The 17193-nt window shown below is 48.5% G+C and overlaps 1 protein-coding gene across 2 annotated transcripts in view; it reads right to left on the reverse strand.

The window, feature by feature from the left end:
* Pcnx2 (pecanex 2) overlaps positions 1-17193 on the reverse strand; it is a 140432-nt gene that overhangs the window by 44946 nt on the left and 78293 nt on the right. For both annotated transcript variants that reach the window (XM_038312855.1, XM_038312854.1), the window contains exons 18-21: positions 14842-14934; positions 13784-13934; positions 3665-3806; positions 1085-1262 (exon numbers count right to left, since the gene is read on the reverse strand). In XM_038312855.1, coding sequence (XP_038168783.1) covers positions 1085-1262; positions 3665-3806; positions 13784-13934; positions 14842-14934 — 564 coding nt within the window. The remainder of the gene's footprint in view (positions 1-1084; positions 1263-3664; positions 3807-13783; positions 13935-14841; positions 14935-17193) is intronic.

Below are 17193 nucleotides of genomic sequence, written 5' to 3' on the forward strand. Positions count from 1 at the left end.
TTTGGCTGTGATGGACTTCATCATTGGTCTTTGTGTCTTGGACTATTTTATAGGAGGAAGATGGATGATTTTGGAGCTCTGGTCTGGAAAGACACTGAATGCTCAGAGCTTAAAATGACCTGTTGTGGAAACTTGGAAGATAGTTCTGAGAGAAATGCAGTCAGTGGAGGACTCGCTTATGAGTGTCAGAGAGAAACTGAGAGTCTCTCAACAACTTTATCAGGGCCATTAATATGATATTTTGAATAAAAATCTACGGTATCTGCTTATCTGGGGCTGAAGAATCAGCTGCGGTTAACAGGAGACCAGCAGTAATGAAACCTTTGCTTTATTGGGACAATTGACGCTGGTCAGCTGGATCCGAAGAATCAGTTGTGGTTAATAAGAGACCAGTTATTATTGAGGTAAAATCGGGAAAGTATTTGCTCAGGGTCAGAATACAGAAGCTGTGGTCTAGAGAGGGTCAGGGATGAATCTCAAACTAGAAGTCAAATGGTAATATGTAAGAGTCATCTCCCATATGGTATGGGCTTTGATGTCATAAGAGAGTCAAGGAGAGCAGCTAAGACTCAGGACTGTGAGAGGCTGTTAGTGAAGGCACAGCCTCAGTTACAGTAGAGATCTCAGAATTAAAGGGATCACTGAGGGAAGCTAAGGCTTGGGAACTCTTCCCCCCCCCCCAAAGCAGGAGAGCCACTAGATCCTCCCTTGAAGTTCTAGCTACCACTTCTTACTGTCTCAGCTGCATGTGGACTTAGCAAGTACTGGTATACATAGGAGGAGAAGACTGAGTGGGAGCTGTGGACTTTGCAAGGCTATAGCTGCCTGTGCATCTGACACACCATATTTGGGGTTTTCCAGGGGATGTAACTGTCTGCATGTCTCCCAAGCTTGTGTGAATAACCCCAATAAGCTCTTTGGCTCATCACGCTGGCCGTCAATGGGATTCTGTCTTTGATCTGTCTGGACCTTCCTTCTATTCTGGCGAAAAGGCATTTCTCTAAACCTCCCCGAGAAAAGTAGGGTTAGCATGAAACACAGCCTTTCCATCAGTAAAAATGAAGAAAACGAGCAAGGAACTTGCCTTGGTGGATACAATGGACACCATGAAGAAATCCAGGAGGAAGCTCTCAGAAATGTCTTTGTAGTCAAAGTGGAAAAAGATGACCGTGAAACCCAAGCTAGCAAACTGGTGAACCGGGTTACAGAATGCGGTCCTCAGTAGCTTCATGCCGGCTGCGATCATCAGAAAAATGTCCCAGCTGCGTGGGTAGAAGAGGATGGGCCAATGACATCATGCAATGTGTTATACGATCACTACGGTCCCTTGAGGTCTGACTGTGCAACAAGCCACATGCAGGCTCATGAGGTCAATGTGGTCCTGCACCACCCACATCTACTGGCAGGGTACAGGGCTTCAGAGAACAGGGGTAACCATCTACGTTCTTAGGGTAAGTTTTAATGGAGACTTGGTCTGAACTGACTCCCTGGCATAGCCTCCTTGCCACTGAAGACATTTTATGTCTGTCCTGGCTAGTTTTGTCAATCAATGCAGCCTAGACGAGAAGAGAATCTCAAGCCTTATTGAACTTGGCCTGGGGATGTCTGTAGGGGATTGTCTTCATTGTTAATTGATAGAACAGGGCCAGGCCCACCACGGGTGGCACCAGGTAGGTGGCCCGTGGCTGTATGAATAAGCTAGCTAAGCATGAACCTGGGAGAGAATCAGCAAGCTGTGTTCCTCCAATGGTTTCTGCATTCAGCTCTAGCAGAATACAGTCCAAGAATGGAGTTGTACAAAGGGAATTCTGAGTGTTTGTGAGAAACTCCACAGAAACAAAACAAGAGTCTTGTGAGCTCAGTTTCTTCAAAAACACAGACTTGTTCTTAGAATGTGTCTCCTAGGAGACACAGGTGAGTTTGCTTCAGCTGTTGTCATTCCTGACTCTAGGAAAAAGCGTATTTTTGCCACGTGCGGCTTGTTCTTATGATTGTCTCCTTCACTCCGATGACTGTCCTTAACCCTTGGAGTATAAACTGTCTGGTGCTCTGAATAAAGCTGGCTATTGCACGAGACTTTAGTCTGCCTCATTTTTAGGCTCATTTTTTTTTTTTTTTTTTTTTTTTTTTTTTTTTGGTTTTTCGAGACAGGGTCTCTCTGTAGCTTTGGAGCCTGTCCTGGAACTAGCTCTTGTAGACCAGGCTGGTCTCGAACTCACAGAGATCCGCCTGCCTCTGCCTCCCGAGTGCTGGGATTAAAGGCGTGCGCCACCGCCGCCCGGCTTAGGCTCATTTTAGAATGCTGCTTGCTGATTCTCTCACAGGTTCCCAGGTTTAGGGCGCCAACTAGAGCAGCAAACAAAACTCCTCCCTCAGTGACAGAGCTGGGAGTGTAAGTGCCTCTGAGTCCTCTCCTCCTCTAAGCAGCTTTTGGTTAGTGTTTTCTTACAACAGCAGAAAGGACACTAGGGCACTGTCCCTCAGAAGCTGTGGTCATGGGTCCTTGTTCTCCGCGGTCAGGGAGAACCTTCGGGGTGTATGTGAGGCCACGGACGCCATGGGAGAGCTTGTGTGCACTGTTCCAGCCAGAGTCTGCTCCCGTGTGCCATGTCAAGGCAAGAGCACAACTGAATCAATGGCCTGGCAAGAGCCCACGTTATGCTTCAAACACAAAGGGAAATGCAGAGATTTAATAAAGCCGTCGGCATTTCTACATCCCACCTCCAGTGCTTCTCGTGTTGTCTGCTCTAGAGACCAACAACTTTCTGATCACCTTTAAAAGCCAATTCCCTGGCTGGGCAGTGGTGGCTCATGCCTTTAATCCTGGCACTTGGGAGGCAGACGTAGGCAGGTCTCTGTGAGTTTGAGACCAGCCTGGTCTACAAGAGCTAGTTCTAGGACAGGCTCCAAAGCTACAGAGAAACCCTGACTCAAAAACAAACAAACAAACAGACAACACAAAAAGTCAACTCCCTAAATTTTCTCTGTCATGGCATGAGCTGTGCAGCTGACCAAGGCAGACCCGTGAGAAACCTTCCCTCCTAGGATCTGCTTGTCTTCAACTCCCCCCCACCATAACAGTGTATTTGGCCAGCGCCTCTCACCTTCTGTTAGAACAACAGACCTGCAAATTACCAAGTGGAGTTCCATTTGTAAGTTCCGAAGGAATTGTCTACGAAACTAATGATTTAATCTCCCACGGCTCATGCTTTGCAAGAACATGGACACCTTGACGAGGCCGCTCTTGATGAATGCAGAGAGCAGTGACAGGGTCGCCTCCCCCCTCCCCAAAGCATGCTGTTTGCTAAACGAAAATGAGACGAAGCAATTTGCTAAGCTTGAAGCGCAGCGGTGAAGACTCCGGGATTTCCGATTCATGCTGAGCTCCTGTCACCTGAGGAGCATCAACTGCTCTTCTGCAGGGAGAATGCTCAGCGATGTTTATCCTCTGCAGGGAGAATGCTCAGACCCCCGATGTTTATCCTCGGCACCACCATGGGGCTACACAGTAACTGCCTACTTAGTGCAAAAACTGCCCTGGTTCCCTTCATGAGGCCACTTATATGGTGCGGGACACTGGCTTTTGTTGTCTGTTTAGAGGAAACGTACTTGGTTCTGAAAATGTAACCCCCATTAGTACGACAGTAAACTGTCATCCACTTACTGGGTCCCGAGTCTCCTGTAGTTGCTTATGGAGAAGGCATCAAGAGTGAGAGCGTTCAGGACGATGGCCGGGTACAAGAGATACTTTTCAAAACACTGAAGCCACACGTAGAGTCTCTCAAACCACATCAAATGAGCAATGTCTGAAAGAAACACAAAATCCACTGTGAGGCTCTTCTTACACACAAACCGCTAGAGCTCTCCCCGTTCAGCAGGGCTGGGGTGGGTGTCCGGTGCCAGGCACTGTGTGCCGGGTCTCCTGATGGGCTGCGGCTCGCAGCTCGGATTCTGCCCAGTCCACAGGTGATAGTACACAGGTCGGCAACCCTGTTTTCAAGACAACTGACTTGTGTGGAGATTTAGAGACAATGAAACGCAGTCGTAGGTCACCAGGTCCCCTTCCTCCCACTTCTGCTTGTCTTCACAATATTTTACGTCTTCGGACAAGAAATCCTTTCTCGCTACGGCCAATGTTCTTCGAGTCATTATAAATGTCAAACCTCTCTTTATGTTTTTAGTCAGATAAGGACAATGATCTTTATCTGGGGAAGGCAAAGATTTACAAAGAAAAGCAAAAGATATGTCAGGCTCCATTAAAATAGGGAAAAGTCAGAGAGAATCGAGTTCATGAAGGAGGGTGACGCAGAGGTAGGAGTGTCCCCTCCTCTCCCTTCCTCTTCCTTCCTTCCCTTCCATTTCCTTTTCTCTCCTTCCTGGGTTTTCTCTCTCTTGAAAGATCAGTTGCTTAGTCTCTTTCTGCATAAAATTGAGTTTCTCTTCTGATTTCTCTATCTATAAAGAATCAACAGTGCCGGATTGAGGCAGCACATCAAAAGCAAACTCATTCAACCTGTTTCAGAAAACATGTTAGCGTTCTGTCAACATTTGCCACCAATTCAGAGAAACATGACAACCTAAAAGTAAAGGGACAGACATCCAAGCCCTGTCACCCGCAGAGCGTCAGAGGGAGAGCCGGGAGCCATCTGGTCGGGGGAAGGGTGTGTGTGTGTGTGTGTGTGTGGCAGATTTTCAAAAGCTTGTCATGTTTGCTTTTAAAAAAAATGATATTTTCCAGTGTGTGGCAACAAGAGCCATTCGAGACGGGGAGCGGAGAAGGTGGGAATCCTCCCATCGTGTTGACAGGGCCTTACTGCAGAACATGATGAGAAAGGCAGGATGTTCACGGGCTTCAGTTACTCACCCGAGGAACAGAAAGCAGCGAATTTCAATGAAAACATAACCGGCAGTTGGCTCCAAACTCACTTCCTGTGATTTGCCAAATACGTAAAAGTGGAATTGACTTGTTCCCTGAGCCAGCAACTGTCTGAGCTTTGTGTGAGCATGTCTGCTTGTGTGTGCTAGTCTGTGTCTATGTAGCTTGTCTACCTGTCTGTGTATCTATGCACACATCTGTGTATTTATCTGTTTGTGTTTGTGCCTGTCTGACTATGTGTGTGTGTCTGTGTGTATGTGTTTGTGTCTGTGTGTGTCTATGTGTCTGCTTATGTGGCTGTGTTTCCGTGTTGCCCACGTGTCTGTCAGAGAGTCTACACACGGGTCTGTGTATAAGTATGAAACCACAGTCCCACTGCCACTCTGAGCCATGTGTTTGTGATCTTAGAGCTTCGGGGAGACTCGGACGTTAAAGCTTATTATGGTTTGGATGTGGAATGTTTCCACAGGCTCACGTGTTTGCACTCGGTCCTCAGCTGGTGGTACCATTCTGGGAGGTTGTTTTGGAGTGTGGTAGTTAAGCAGAAGCAATTACTGTGGGCTGGGCGATGTCATGATCCTGATGCCAGTTCCTGCACCACAGAGCCAGCATCTGAGCTGCTCCAGTCTCCCCATTCTCCCCACCATAGTGGTCAACAATCCTCTAAAACCATGGGCCCAAGCGAATTGACCCTAGCCAAAAAAAAAAAAAAAAAAGGTCTTGCTAGGCATTTGGCCACAGAGAGCAGAAAAGGAACTGCCAAGATTCCTTCCTATTGCCTGACTCTGCAAGAGGAAGCATGTGCCCCAAAAGGCCAGGCCGTCCAGTCAAGCATGTGGATGACTGGAGGTTGGGTCCTTCAGACACGCTCACCCTGTCATCAGGCACAAGTTCAGCAGTGGCCACTATGAAGGAGCTCTGTGTCTCCCTTATGCCAGAACAAAAGTAACCTAAGACCAAACCCAAACTCATTCACCCCATGGCCTCAAGTTTCCAGAAAAAGTGTTGCGCCCTGTTAAATATCCCATATTATGCTGAATGATTCACAGTTTAAAATTCTCAGGATTGTGGAGAGCCGGAAGGTCACATGTCCATAGCCAAATTCTCTTGGGTTATCTTTAGCCCCCTAAGCAGCCTTTTATTGCCCACCTCTGGTTGGCCCCGGCATTCTTCTGGCTAGCAGGTAGAAATCCCTTCTCACAGCTCAGTGGGAAAGCATGCCATGTGCTATTGTGAAAACTGAAGTCTGGATCTGTGAAGATAAGAAGCCAGCAGGCAAGGTAGCCAGCCAGAGGGTAGAGACAGGATCCCTGGGGCACCTAGCTAGCTAGTCTAACTGCTCAGCAAGCCTTGGGCTCAGTTGAGAGACCCCACCTCATTAATAAAACGGAAAATGCTCAAGAAAGACGCCTGGTGTCGACTTTGGGCCTCTGCTTGCATTCGTACCCATGAGTGCTCACACCTGTGAGCATGCCGACCCCCACACAAACAGCACACACAAAAGGGGCGTACAAATGGAACACTGTATTCACCAACCTGAAGGTGAAGAACATCAACAGACAGCACCTGAGACCTAGAGCTGAGATCGTCCACCTCACTTTATCCCGAGTCGTGATGTTTTTATCAACACAGTCTTAAAAGTTCCTTGGCTTACAACTTTGTTTTTAACTGCAAAATCTTAATGAAAATGTTAGCACAGGAGAATACGGAATTTGGGGTAACCTAAGTCTGTGTTCCCGGGCCATGGTCACTCACTTATATTTGGCTCCAGAATGAGAGCGCTTCTCTGTGAAGTGAGAGTTGGTGGGTTTGTGTTTGAAAGACAGGGTCTTACTCTGCAGCCCTGGCTGGCCCAGAACTATCTTTGTAGTTCAGGCTGACCTTGAACTCACAGAGACTGGTCTGCCTCTGCCTCCTGAGTGCTGAGATTAAAGGTCTGAACCATCAAGTCTCACTGTCTACTGTGTTTATGTAATATGTTTACTATTATTCTATAGAACCTTAGACATACATACAACCAGCCAGAGGGGGAGGGAGAGAGGGAGGAAAGAAAGAAGTGGGGAGAGAGAACACAGAGGAAGGGGGGGGAGGACGAAGAAAAACTGACTGAGGCTGAGTGAGAACCCAGGTTGAACTCGACAATTCAGCTCTCTTTGCCACTTGACTGCTACAAGGACAGTGAATTTGACAGTGGGTGACATGTGATGCCTGCCACTAAAAGATTCTGCATCTGTCCACGAAGAGCCCAGAGGACAGAACACAGCAGCATGGGTGTGGCACACACGGCAGGAGCAGGGGTACAGGCTGGATGCTAAGGGGAAAACATTTCACCATTATGGAACAGTAGAACGGAAGTGAATCAAAGATCCCCCAGCTCCCAAGCTGTGAGGTCAGGGTCTGTTTACTCAGATACTGATGGAAAATTAATTTCATTTCCATTCTTGCCTGTCTCAGAATCCTGCCGACCTCAGTAATGTAGTCTAATGAGATGCTTCGTGCTCTGGGCCCATGGATCTTACAAGGAATGTTTGCAGTTGGGGGCAGAAGGGCACACATTGAATGGTGACCGGTAACACAGAAGGACCCTTAAAACAAAAGCCCAGGTCCAGAATTCTGAAATTTTAACTTAATCCTTTCTTGTGCGGCAGCCAGGGAAAGCTAATAAAAAGCAAACCTTGCGAATGCAAAGACATGATAAACGTGTGTCTTCAGTCCCCAAATTGTCTCTGTAAGTCATTCTCTGCACAGCTGAAAAGAAAAGCCATGTGATCATGTTTTATAACAGCCTCTCTGGAACGTCCTCAGTATGCAAAGAGACCATAAAAACGCATTACCAGAGAGCTGTTCTTTCTCCTTCCCTTGGAATATGAGGCCCCCAAGCGACAAAATGCAAAATAATGATGCCATTTGCAAGTTTATAGACGGCTCGCTGCTCTTCAAGGCTTTACATTTTCTTAAAGGGGTTTCAGGTTGTGTTTTATTTAGGTGCTGGTGGGACTACAGTGGTCTTACCAATAATTAAAAATTAATCAGGAATCCTCAGGATGCTCTCAGGCTTTAGGAAACCAATCTATTCAGGTCAGAACCAGGACAGAAGCCAAAAAGATTGGGGCTTTCTGCTTGGGGCACTGAGGCGGTCACCTCTGGGATATCCAGGACAGAGAAACCCTACTGAGCGCGTGCACATAGTTGGGGAGTCAGCACCCTGGTACGGACAATCTGTTACCCACAGGTATTCCTTGCTCTCTTCTTCCTTCTGGGCTGGAGCCAAGGCTGTAAAGTCCTTCCCCGTGGCACACACACGCCATCCATGAAGTCAGTTTCCTTTAAGTATGCTGCACTTCCAAAGCAGAGGATGACCAATCACAGGGCTGCTTGGGGCCCTTGGACTCTGCTTGGGATAATCTCGAAGTTCATGACCTCTCTTTTCTCCATAACCTCATTGAAGTTCAGGGCTTCTGGCACCTCACCCCATCCCTGGAGGCCTCGTCCTCTGCTCAGAGGTCAGCCTGAATTCTCTTCAGGCCTGTTTAATGTTTCTTCCTCAGTGCTGCCTCCCTTCCCCTCAAATCTGAATTAGGACTCTTTGCTCCTTTCTTGATCAAGGACAGCCATAGCTGTATCACACGTCATTTTTGTCTTCTTCTGTGATGTGCGCCCAGCAGTAGGGAAGGACACATCACCAGTTCACTGATTGGCTCAAGATGTGACTACAGAGACAACCTGGTAGATCAGAGTCGGGCTCTCTCTCTCCTCTCTCTCTCTCTCTCTTTCTCTCTCTCTCTCTGTCTGTGTGTGTGTGTGTGTGTGTGCGTGTGTGCGTGTGTGCGTGTGTGCGTGTGTGTGTGTGTGTGGTGGGTCCCTTCAGAGGAGCCACCTGTCACTCCTGCCCCTGTACTCTGCACTGTCCTTGGCACACGCCGGGCACTTTATATTTTCGACTGAGCTAATAAATATAATCAAGTTTCACACCGTGGCAAACTTTGAAACAAGCAAAAGGCAGCAAAAACAATCGGGGGGAGATGACAGGTTTAAGTTCATCATTTCCAAAGAGAGATTTATTATTTTTAAGTATATGTATGTGTATATGTATGTATGTATGTATGTGTATATGTATGTCTGTGTATATGTATGTATATGCATGTATGTGTGGGGTGTGTGGCTGTGAAGGCAGGCACACCCAGAGGCCTGAAAAGGGTATCGGATCTCCTGGAGTTGGAGTACAAGCAGTTGTGAGCTAACTGACACAGGCGGGAGCAACCGAATTCAGGTCCTCTGCAGGAGCAGTGTGCATGCTACTGAGCCATCTCTCTAGCCCTATGCTCAGTTTCGAGGAATGAAAAACATCCTTTGTGTCTCTGGTGGCTCTATATTTTAGGGTCATGCTTACAAAAGTCCTCCCCCGTTTCAATCAGTATAACTCATCCAGGACTGTTTTGTGGGGCACTGTGCTAGCTGGCTTCTATGCCAACTAGAAAAGCTAGAGAGCCTCAATTAGAAAATGCACCATAGGCCGGGCGGTGGTGGCGCACGCCTTTAATCCCAGCACTCGGGAGGCAGAGGCAGGCGGATCTCTGAGTTCGAGGCCAGCCTGGTCTACAAGAGCTAGTTCCAGGACAGGCTCTAGAAACTACAGGGAAACCCTGTCTCGAAAAACAAAAAAAAAAAAAAAAAAAAAAGAAAGAAAATGCACCATAACACTCAGCCGTAGGCAGAATTGGAGGGCATCTCATCTTCTCAATTAGTGATGGATGTGGGAGGGCCCAGCCTATGCTGGGCGGTGCCGCTCCTGGACCAGTGGTCCTGGGGCTATACGCAATAAGGCTGAGCAAGCCGTGGCGATCAAGCCAGGAAGCAGCAGCCCACCCCTCCCTGGCCTCTGCATCAGCTCCTGCCTCCAGGTTCCTGCCCTGAGTACCTTTGAAACGAACTGTGATGGAAATAGGAGCAAAATGGGCCGTTTCCTCCTAAACTGCTTTCATTATGGTATTTCATTGCAGCAACAGAAACCCTTCCCCTGTTCCTCCCTCCCCTCCCTATTTCTCTCTCTTTCTGTCCCTTTCTTCTTTCCTCCCTTTCTTTCTCCATTCTGCTAGCTGGAGCTTTGTTCAATCTTTTCTGCTTCTAGAATTCACTTGATTCAGAGTTGTCCTTTTAAAATTTCTGCCCACACCCTAATGCTAACAAAATCGTGGCCTTATTGTTTGCATTTGAAATGTCCCTCACAAGTTCACGTTTGAATGCTTGGTCCCCACCTGGTGGCACTGTGTGAGGACAGTGTGGAGTCTTTAGGAGGTGGGGCCTTGCTGGGAGAAATGGAACACTAGGAGCCTAGGAGTGGGCCTCTGAGGGTGCTGTCTGATCTCTGGTTCCAGCTTTGCTCTTTTGCCTGGTCATCCATGACGTGAACAGGCCCTGCCTCATGCTCCTGACACCATGAACTGCCTTGGAGGACTGGAAGCCTTGGAACCATGAGACCCCCCAAACCTTTCCTCCCTAGGTTGGGCTTCCTTAGGCCCTCTCCTTAGAGTGGAGATAACTGTGTCCCAAACCTTTTGTCTCCCCTAGTGACATCTAACTGCTATCACCCCGGCCACTCAGCTCTTGTGACGCCTGACACAGGGAGATAAGTGTCCCAGCCAAGTAGAGAAGCCTGCCAGATGAGGCGAATGAATCATAAGATGACAGATAAGCAAATCAGACAAGCCAAAGCACAGAACAAATACGGTAGCTTTGTTTGGAAGAATTATGGTAAAATCAACAGGCCATCCAAAGAGGAGGAAGTAATTTTTCTGGGAAAGAAGGACTCAGAGATGGGAGGGGCTGGGCTGACAGGCAGCTGCTGCTTTTCATTACAGCTTGTTCAGTTTGGTTTCCAACACTCTCAGTCACTTTGACACAAGTGGCAGATACACGAGAGAAGGCAGCTTCCCTCCGAGCCACGTCTGTCACATGCGGAAGCCAGCAAGTCTGCAGCAGAGACCCGCAGCACCGCAGCACAAGCTAGATCTCATTGCAGAACTGCAAATCTGGGACGTGTTACTGAAGCATTAATAGTACATTTTTAAAAATTGATATTTAAATGAGATCCTCAATTGATGTGTTTCATAATTTACATAATCCTTATTCGTTTATTCTAATGTGTCCAAAAATGAAAGTGTAAACATTTCACAACCAGCACGCCCCCCAGTGCGTCCTTCCACATGTCCTCCGTGTCCAGAGGCTTCCCTGCACATGCCAGCCCACAAGGATCCTCTGTTCACCTGTGAGTTTACAAAGCAGCGGGCAGTTTATCTGTTCACTCAACCAACATGTACAGAACAGCGCCCATGTATCAGATTCAACGTTCATTATTTGATCCCATGTATTTTCTAGTTTATCTGAATATCCACCCGTGGTGACTATAACCATTGCCACCTTGACAGGATCTAGAATCACCTGGGACACAAACTCTGGGCAGAGTCATGAGGGATTATGGGATTCGGTTAATAGAGGTTAAAAGACGCTATTTCTGTGGTCTGAGGCCTGGGGTGGGGTAAAGAGGAAAAAGTGAGCTGAGCACAAACATCTACTGATCTCTGCTTTGTGACTGTGGATGCCAAGTGACCAGCTGCCTCCAGCTCACACCTTCCCTAGGCTGCCTCCAGCTCACACCTTCCCTAGGCTGCCTCCAGATCACACCTTCCCTGGGCTGCCTCCAGTTCACACCTTCCCTAGGCTGCCTCCAGATCACACCTCCCCTAGGCTGCCTCCAGATCACACCTTCCCTAGGCTGCCTCCAGATCACACCTCCCCTAGGCTGCCTCCAGATCACACCTTCCCTAGGCTGCCCCAGTTCACACCTTCCCTAGGCTGCCCCAGTTCACACCTTCCCTAGTCTGCCTCCAGCTCACACCTTTCCTAGGATGCCCCAGATCACACCTCCCTTAGGCTGCCCCAGATCACACCTTCCCTAGGCTGCCACAGTTCACACCTTCCCTAGGATGCCCAGATCACACCTTCCCTAGTCTGCCTCCAACTCACACCTTCCCTAGTAAGATGAATGCTCCTTCAAATTCTGAACCAAAACAAATGCTTCCTTCCGTACATTTCTTGGGTATTTTTGCTGCCACAAGAAAGAAGATAACCAACCCATCATCTACCTGCCAGTGACCTTCAGTTGTCCCCTGACACCCTGAGAAGAGGGAACCTCAGCTGAGGAACTGTCTCCAGGAGATGGGCCTGTGGGAAAGTCTATGGGGGCTTTTCTTGATGGCTGATGGATGTGGGACGGTAGCCCAGGGTGGGCTGTGCCATCCCCAGGCAGGTGGTCCTGGTGTTATAAGAACTCAGACTGAGAAGTCAGAAACAGCACTCCTCACGGCCTCTGCTTCAGCTCCTGCACTGACTTCCCTCAAGGATGGAGTGTGACCAGGAAGTCCTAAGATGAGACAAACTCTTTCCTTCCTGAGTGGCTTTTGGTCCCCGTGTTGATCACAGCAATCAAAGGCCAACCAGGGCAGGACTATTCTCTACCAGCCATCTAGGAAATGGGTCTTTGTACGATGGCAGTAATTTGCATTCAAGCAGCACATGAAATGGCTGAGAACGTTAAAGAGCACATCAACAGAACCCTTGGGCTTGGCTCTTCTCGGCTCTCCTTTGCAGAGGAGCCCTGGGAACTGAGCCCGAGTTATGCTCCTTCATCTCTCCACGGAAGCTAACGGTTTTGGACACATCACTTCGCTCCCCCCCCCCCCACATGTGGCTCCATCTCGTTCTGCTCACAATCTAGCAGCTTCTGGTCTCTGCCCAGAGCCATTCCCTGCCGCAGGCTCACCAGCCTGGACGTCGCCACCAGCACCTTACGGCCTCCTTATTCCTTCTTTTCCACGCTTTTTCTTATTTTTCTTGTCATCCTAGGCTGCTGAAGCTGCTAAATCCAGAACTTTGGCCTAAGTGAATACTCAGGAACCAAGAGGTCACAGTAGGCAGAGAGACCGCACAGACCAGCATTGCTAGACAATGTCAGTGACTTAAAAATCTCCTGGGAATCCATTTTACATGTCTGAAAATAGAAACAAGCCGGTCCCCCTTCCATCTGTTCACACATGGAACAAGAAATTGTGGAGCGGAAAGGATCTCACCAAGAAATAGCAAGAATTCCTATCTAGAGAAAAAAATACATTTTTTAAATGATTTTTATTTAGAGGCCAGGGTTGTGTTGCCCAGACGATCCTCACACTTACTGTATAGCTGGGGATGAACTTCTGACCCTCCCTCATCTGCCCTCAGACGGTCGGATTTCAGGCCTCCACACCCATCTATTCAGTGCTAGAGATTAAACCCAGAGTTTCCTCCATGCTGGGTAAGGATGCCACCAATCAAGACACACCCCCGGCTCCCAGTAGAGATGTAGTTCTTAACTGAAGCTCTGAAGCTGCCGCTTACACCAGGATGTTTCTCCCAGGAGAACTGCTAGGTCAACCCATTTAGACACAGCTTCTGTCCACACAGAGTTAGTTCATGGAAACTCAAGAATCCAGAGCCTGAGAGTTAATAGGCAAATATGAAGAGACGTTGTCCTTAGGGCCTGGCCAATGTGAACCTGAATTGTACCCTCCCAACATGAACAACAGAGGTTAACCTTCCTGTGAAATTGTAAGCAGTGACTATTTTAACAGAGCACACATCTAATTTGGCAGACTTCCTTTCTTCTTCCCCCTTGGCCGGCCTGTTTTGAGCAACACCTAGGGTCTGAAGCACAAAGACTTTCTTTGTTTCTATTATGGGCAAACATGCACTGAACCCCTGTGTCCTTTGAAGCATGCGGCACTGTGGCACGGAGGACACTCGTGAAGCTGTGCACATGGGCCATGAGAAGGGTGTCCCCCGCATCATGGTCCCTCATAAGGCTGGGGCACTGACCTCTTGCTTCCCGTTGCTGGCACTCCTTGCTCTTGAGCACAGGGTGTGAAACCCACATCCACGGGTGGTGCTTTCGGAGCTGAGGGAGCAGGTGGTGGGTGATGAGTCCCACTGTGCCTGCCAGGGCAAAGAGCACGATGCTGAGAAAAGGCTGAGAAGGAGAGAGAGGTCAAGGGTCATTGTTTGTAAACAATGCATAAACCCACCATCACTCCTTCCTTTCCCCATTTTTTCTGGCATGTGCATGTTATGTACATGTAGTTGTACATAAGATACATGTATGCGTGAGGAAGTCAGAGGGTAATCTTGGATGACATTTATCAGGTGCCGCTCATCTTATTTTTTGAGGCAATCTCTCACTGGCCTAGAATTCACTAAGCCGTCGAGGCTGGCTGGCAAGGCTTACAAGGCGAGCACTCCACTGACTGAGCCAAATCCCCAGCCCTCTTCCCATCTCATAGGAAGATCTACGTGCTGAGAGCTGCGAAGAACATGGTGGGGAGGTGACCCCTGGAGGAGGCTGGGAGAATTCTAAACTCCCAGGAATGCATCCCCAGTCTTTCTAGAACTAGAGAAGAGCACACACAGCTGATAGAATGTTCCGGGAAGATGTGGAAGGCCCTGAGTGTCCCATGTTTGTGAAGGGACAGCAACATTCTGTAAGAATTGCAGGGCAGGGTCCCATGTGGCCCATGCTTGTGCTTGTTCTCAGTAAAGATGTCCAAATGGTCCCTTTCGTCACTACGACTTCTGTCTTATTCTAAATACAACTACTTCTCTCTCTACTGATGGAGGTCTGGTGTCTACCATGCTAACAACTGTCCTTGCTGACAAGCTGTCCCATCATTTGAGAGACAAAACACCTCCCCCAGGTAGAGGAGGTGACACAAGGGGGTGGCCCAAACCTCCTCTTGAACAGCTTTCTCAGTGTGTGCTCCTTAGCCCTCTCTCTTGGCCTCTGCCCTCTCCCCAGGGTTGTTTGCCTCTCTGTGCCCCCATTCCATACCTGACCTCCACTGAGAGAATAGAAAGGGAGGGCAGAGCCTTGGGACACCTACCCGTAAGGACAGGAAGACGGTGCTGGCGCTGACAGCAAAGGAGAGGACAGCAGCTGCTGAGCAGACGACAAGATCCGACCTCAGGACGTCCTTCTGGAAGGAGAAGGTGGGCTGTGAGGCCTGCTCTGTGTGGCTTCCTCAGCAGCCCTCAGCAGGTGAGTCAGTGGCAGGACACCAATCAGCCACACCCTTACTCCAGAAGCACGGAGGAGGCATCGTTCCCTAGCTTGCTCACTGGCTTCCCCTAGGGACATCCCAGGAAGAGTGAAGCCGGTGTGGTGCTGGTAGATTAGCATCCCTGCACCACCGTGGAAAGAACACAGGCATCTACACATAATAGAACTGATGTCCCTTTCCACGAGCCTGTCAGATGGGGCACACAGTCCAGCAGTCCTCTACCTCACAGGGTCTCACAAGGCAGGGCTGATGCTAACAGTCTATGAGGTCCCAGGTGGCCTTGGGTGTCAACACATCTACAGCCAAGGGACACCAAACAGAAGGCTTACACACATTTTTTTATACTTTCGACCACACTGATTGTACATTCTCATTCAGCTATCAGAAGCACAAACAAATAAAACCAAGCAAACAAAAGACTACCACTTTCCAACTACTTAAATACACACACAGCGTGGAATCACAGGTGAGTGTCACCCCAACTGGCTTTCTTTTCTTGATTTTTAAAATTTAAGCAATGTGTTGTTTCTTCCCTATCACGATCCTGTCTCCAGCTCAATGCCTATGTTAACATGTATTGCTGAGCAGACATCATGGGGACACCCCAGAAAGCACTGACACTGGCCATGTGTAGTGGGGGAGACCACCCATGTAGAGTGGCTTCATCAGTGCAGTGGCTCAAGAAGACCGTCATCCCTAAACTGATGCACCTGTTCTGAACTTCCTTCTTGGAAGTCGGCAGGTGCCGAACATTGGAGGAATCTGCCCTAGCTTCCATCTGTTGCAGTGACCAAGCAGCCTGGAGCAGGAGGATCTGTCCTTACACAATCTGTCGCTCAAGGACGTCAAGGAGGAACTGAAGCAGGAGCAGGAAGCAAAAATCATGTAGGAACATAGCTTGCTGGCTCACTTATAAACTTATACTTAGCTCGCTCCTTGTACAGCCCAGCCCACCTGCCCAGGGAATGTCGCTGCCCACCGTGGGCTAAGCCCTCCTATGTCAGTTAACGATCTAGACAATCCCCAGAGACAGGCCAATAGGCCCATGTGATCCAAGCAATTCCTCAACCTACGCTCCCTTCTTAGGTGACACTGGGCTGTGTCAAGTCGACAATTAAAACTGAGTAGGACAAACAGTGATCTGAGATTTGGTTTATTTTAGCTTTATCTCCATCCAGGGAAATGTCTAGGCCCTGTTGTCAATCCTCATACCTGTGAAACACCAGCCTCCCAGAGGGCGAGTCTGCCACTCACAGCATTTTCTGGTTGTAAAGATGGTTAACTTTCTTCTGTTTCTCTTTGGCATGAGTTTGTCATTCAAAATTACTAAATCTTTGTCCATAGGGAAGGCTAATGTTTTACCAAGTAGTCTCATTTAATATTGTGTCCTATTTAATTGGCCAGCTTTTCTGTTTGAGGGTAACAGTTCCATTGTGGGCAGGTAAGTCTGGAGGGCTGCCATTCCTTCTCTTAGAGGACAGGCAAACACGAGCACCAAGAGTTTTCATTCTGTCCCCAAGATGGAGGGCACGTTCAACAACACTGCAATTAATTAAGCAGAGACAGGCGCTCACATTCCAGGCTGGTTTTGAACTTGCTCTGTCGCTGAGGATGACCTTGAGTTGTCTCCACCCTCACATCCTGGGACTACACTTAGGCACCACCGCACTTGGTTCACATAGTGCCAGGGGATGAACCCAGGGCTTTGTGTGGAAGGCAAGCAATCTGCCCACCGAGCCTCAGGCCAGCCTGGCACGGCTGTCCTTCGCAGATGTGAAACACAAGCCATTGCCCAGGCTTTCTCTGCTTACAGACTGCTCTCCCTGCCCACTTCCTTTCCTTATTCTAAGTTTTACAGCCTTGCTGAAGTAGAGTTGATGTGTTGAAAACGTGAAGCCTGCTGAGACTTTAAGATTTATTCATTTTTATTCTATGTGTGTGCATATTTTGCCTCCAGGCATGCACACCTGGTGCCTATGGAGGCCAGAAGACAACAATGGATTCCCTGGAACTGGAGTTATATGATGTGGGATTCCCCTCTGTATACTGTGAATATGTCTTATTATCATTGGTTAATAAAGAAGCTCCTTGGGCCAATGACAGGGAAGAATAGAGCTAGGTGGGGAAACTAAACTGAATGCTGGGAGAAAGTAAGCAGAGTAAAAGGGAAGCCAT

Source organism: Arvicola amphibius, chromosome 15 (genome assembly GCF_903992535.2).
Source record: "Arvicola amphibius chromosome 15, mArvAmp1.2, whole genome shotgun sequence".
In the NCBI taxonomy this organism is placed as follows: Eukaryota; Metazoa; Chordata; class Mammalia; order Rodentia; family Cricetidae; genus Arvicola; species Arvicola amphibius.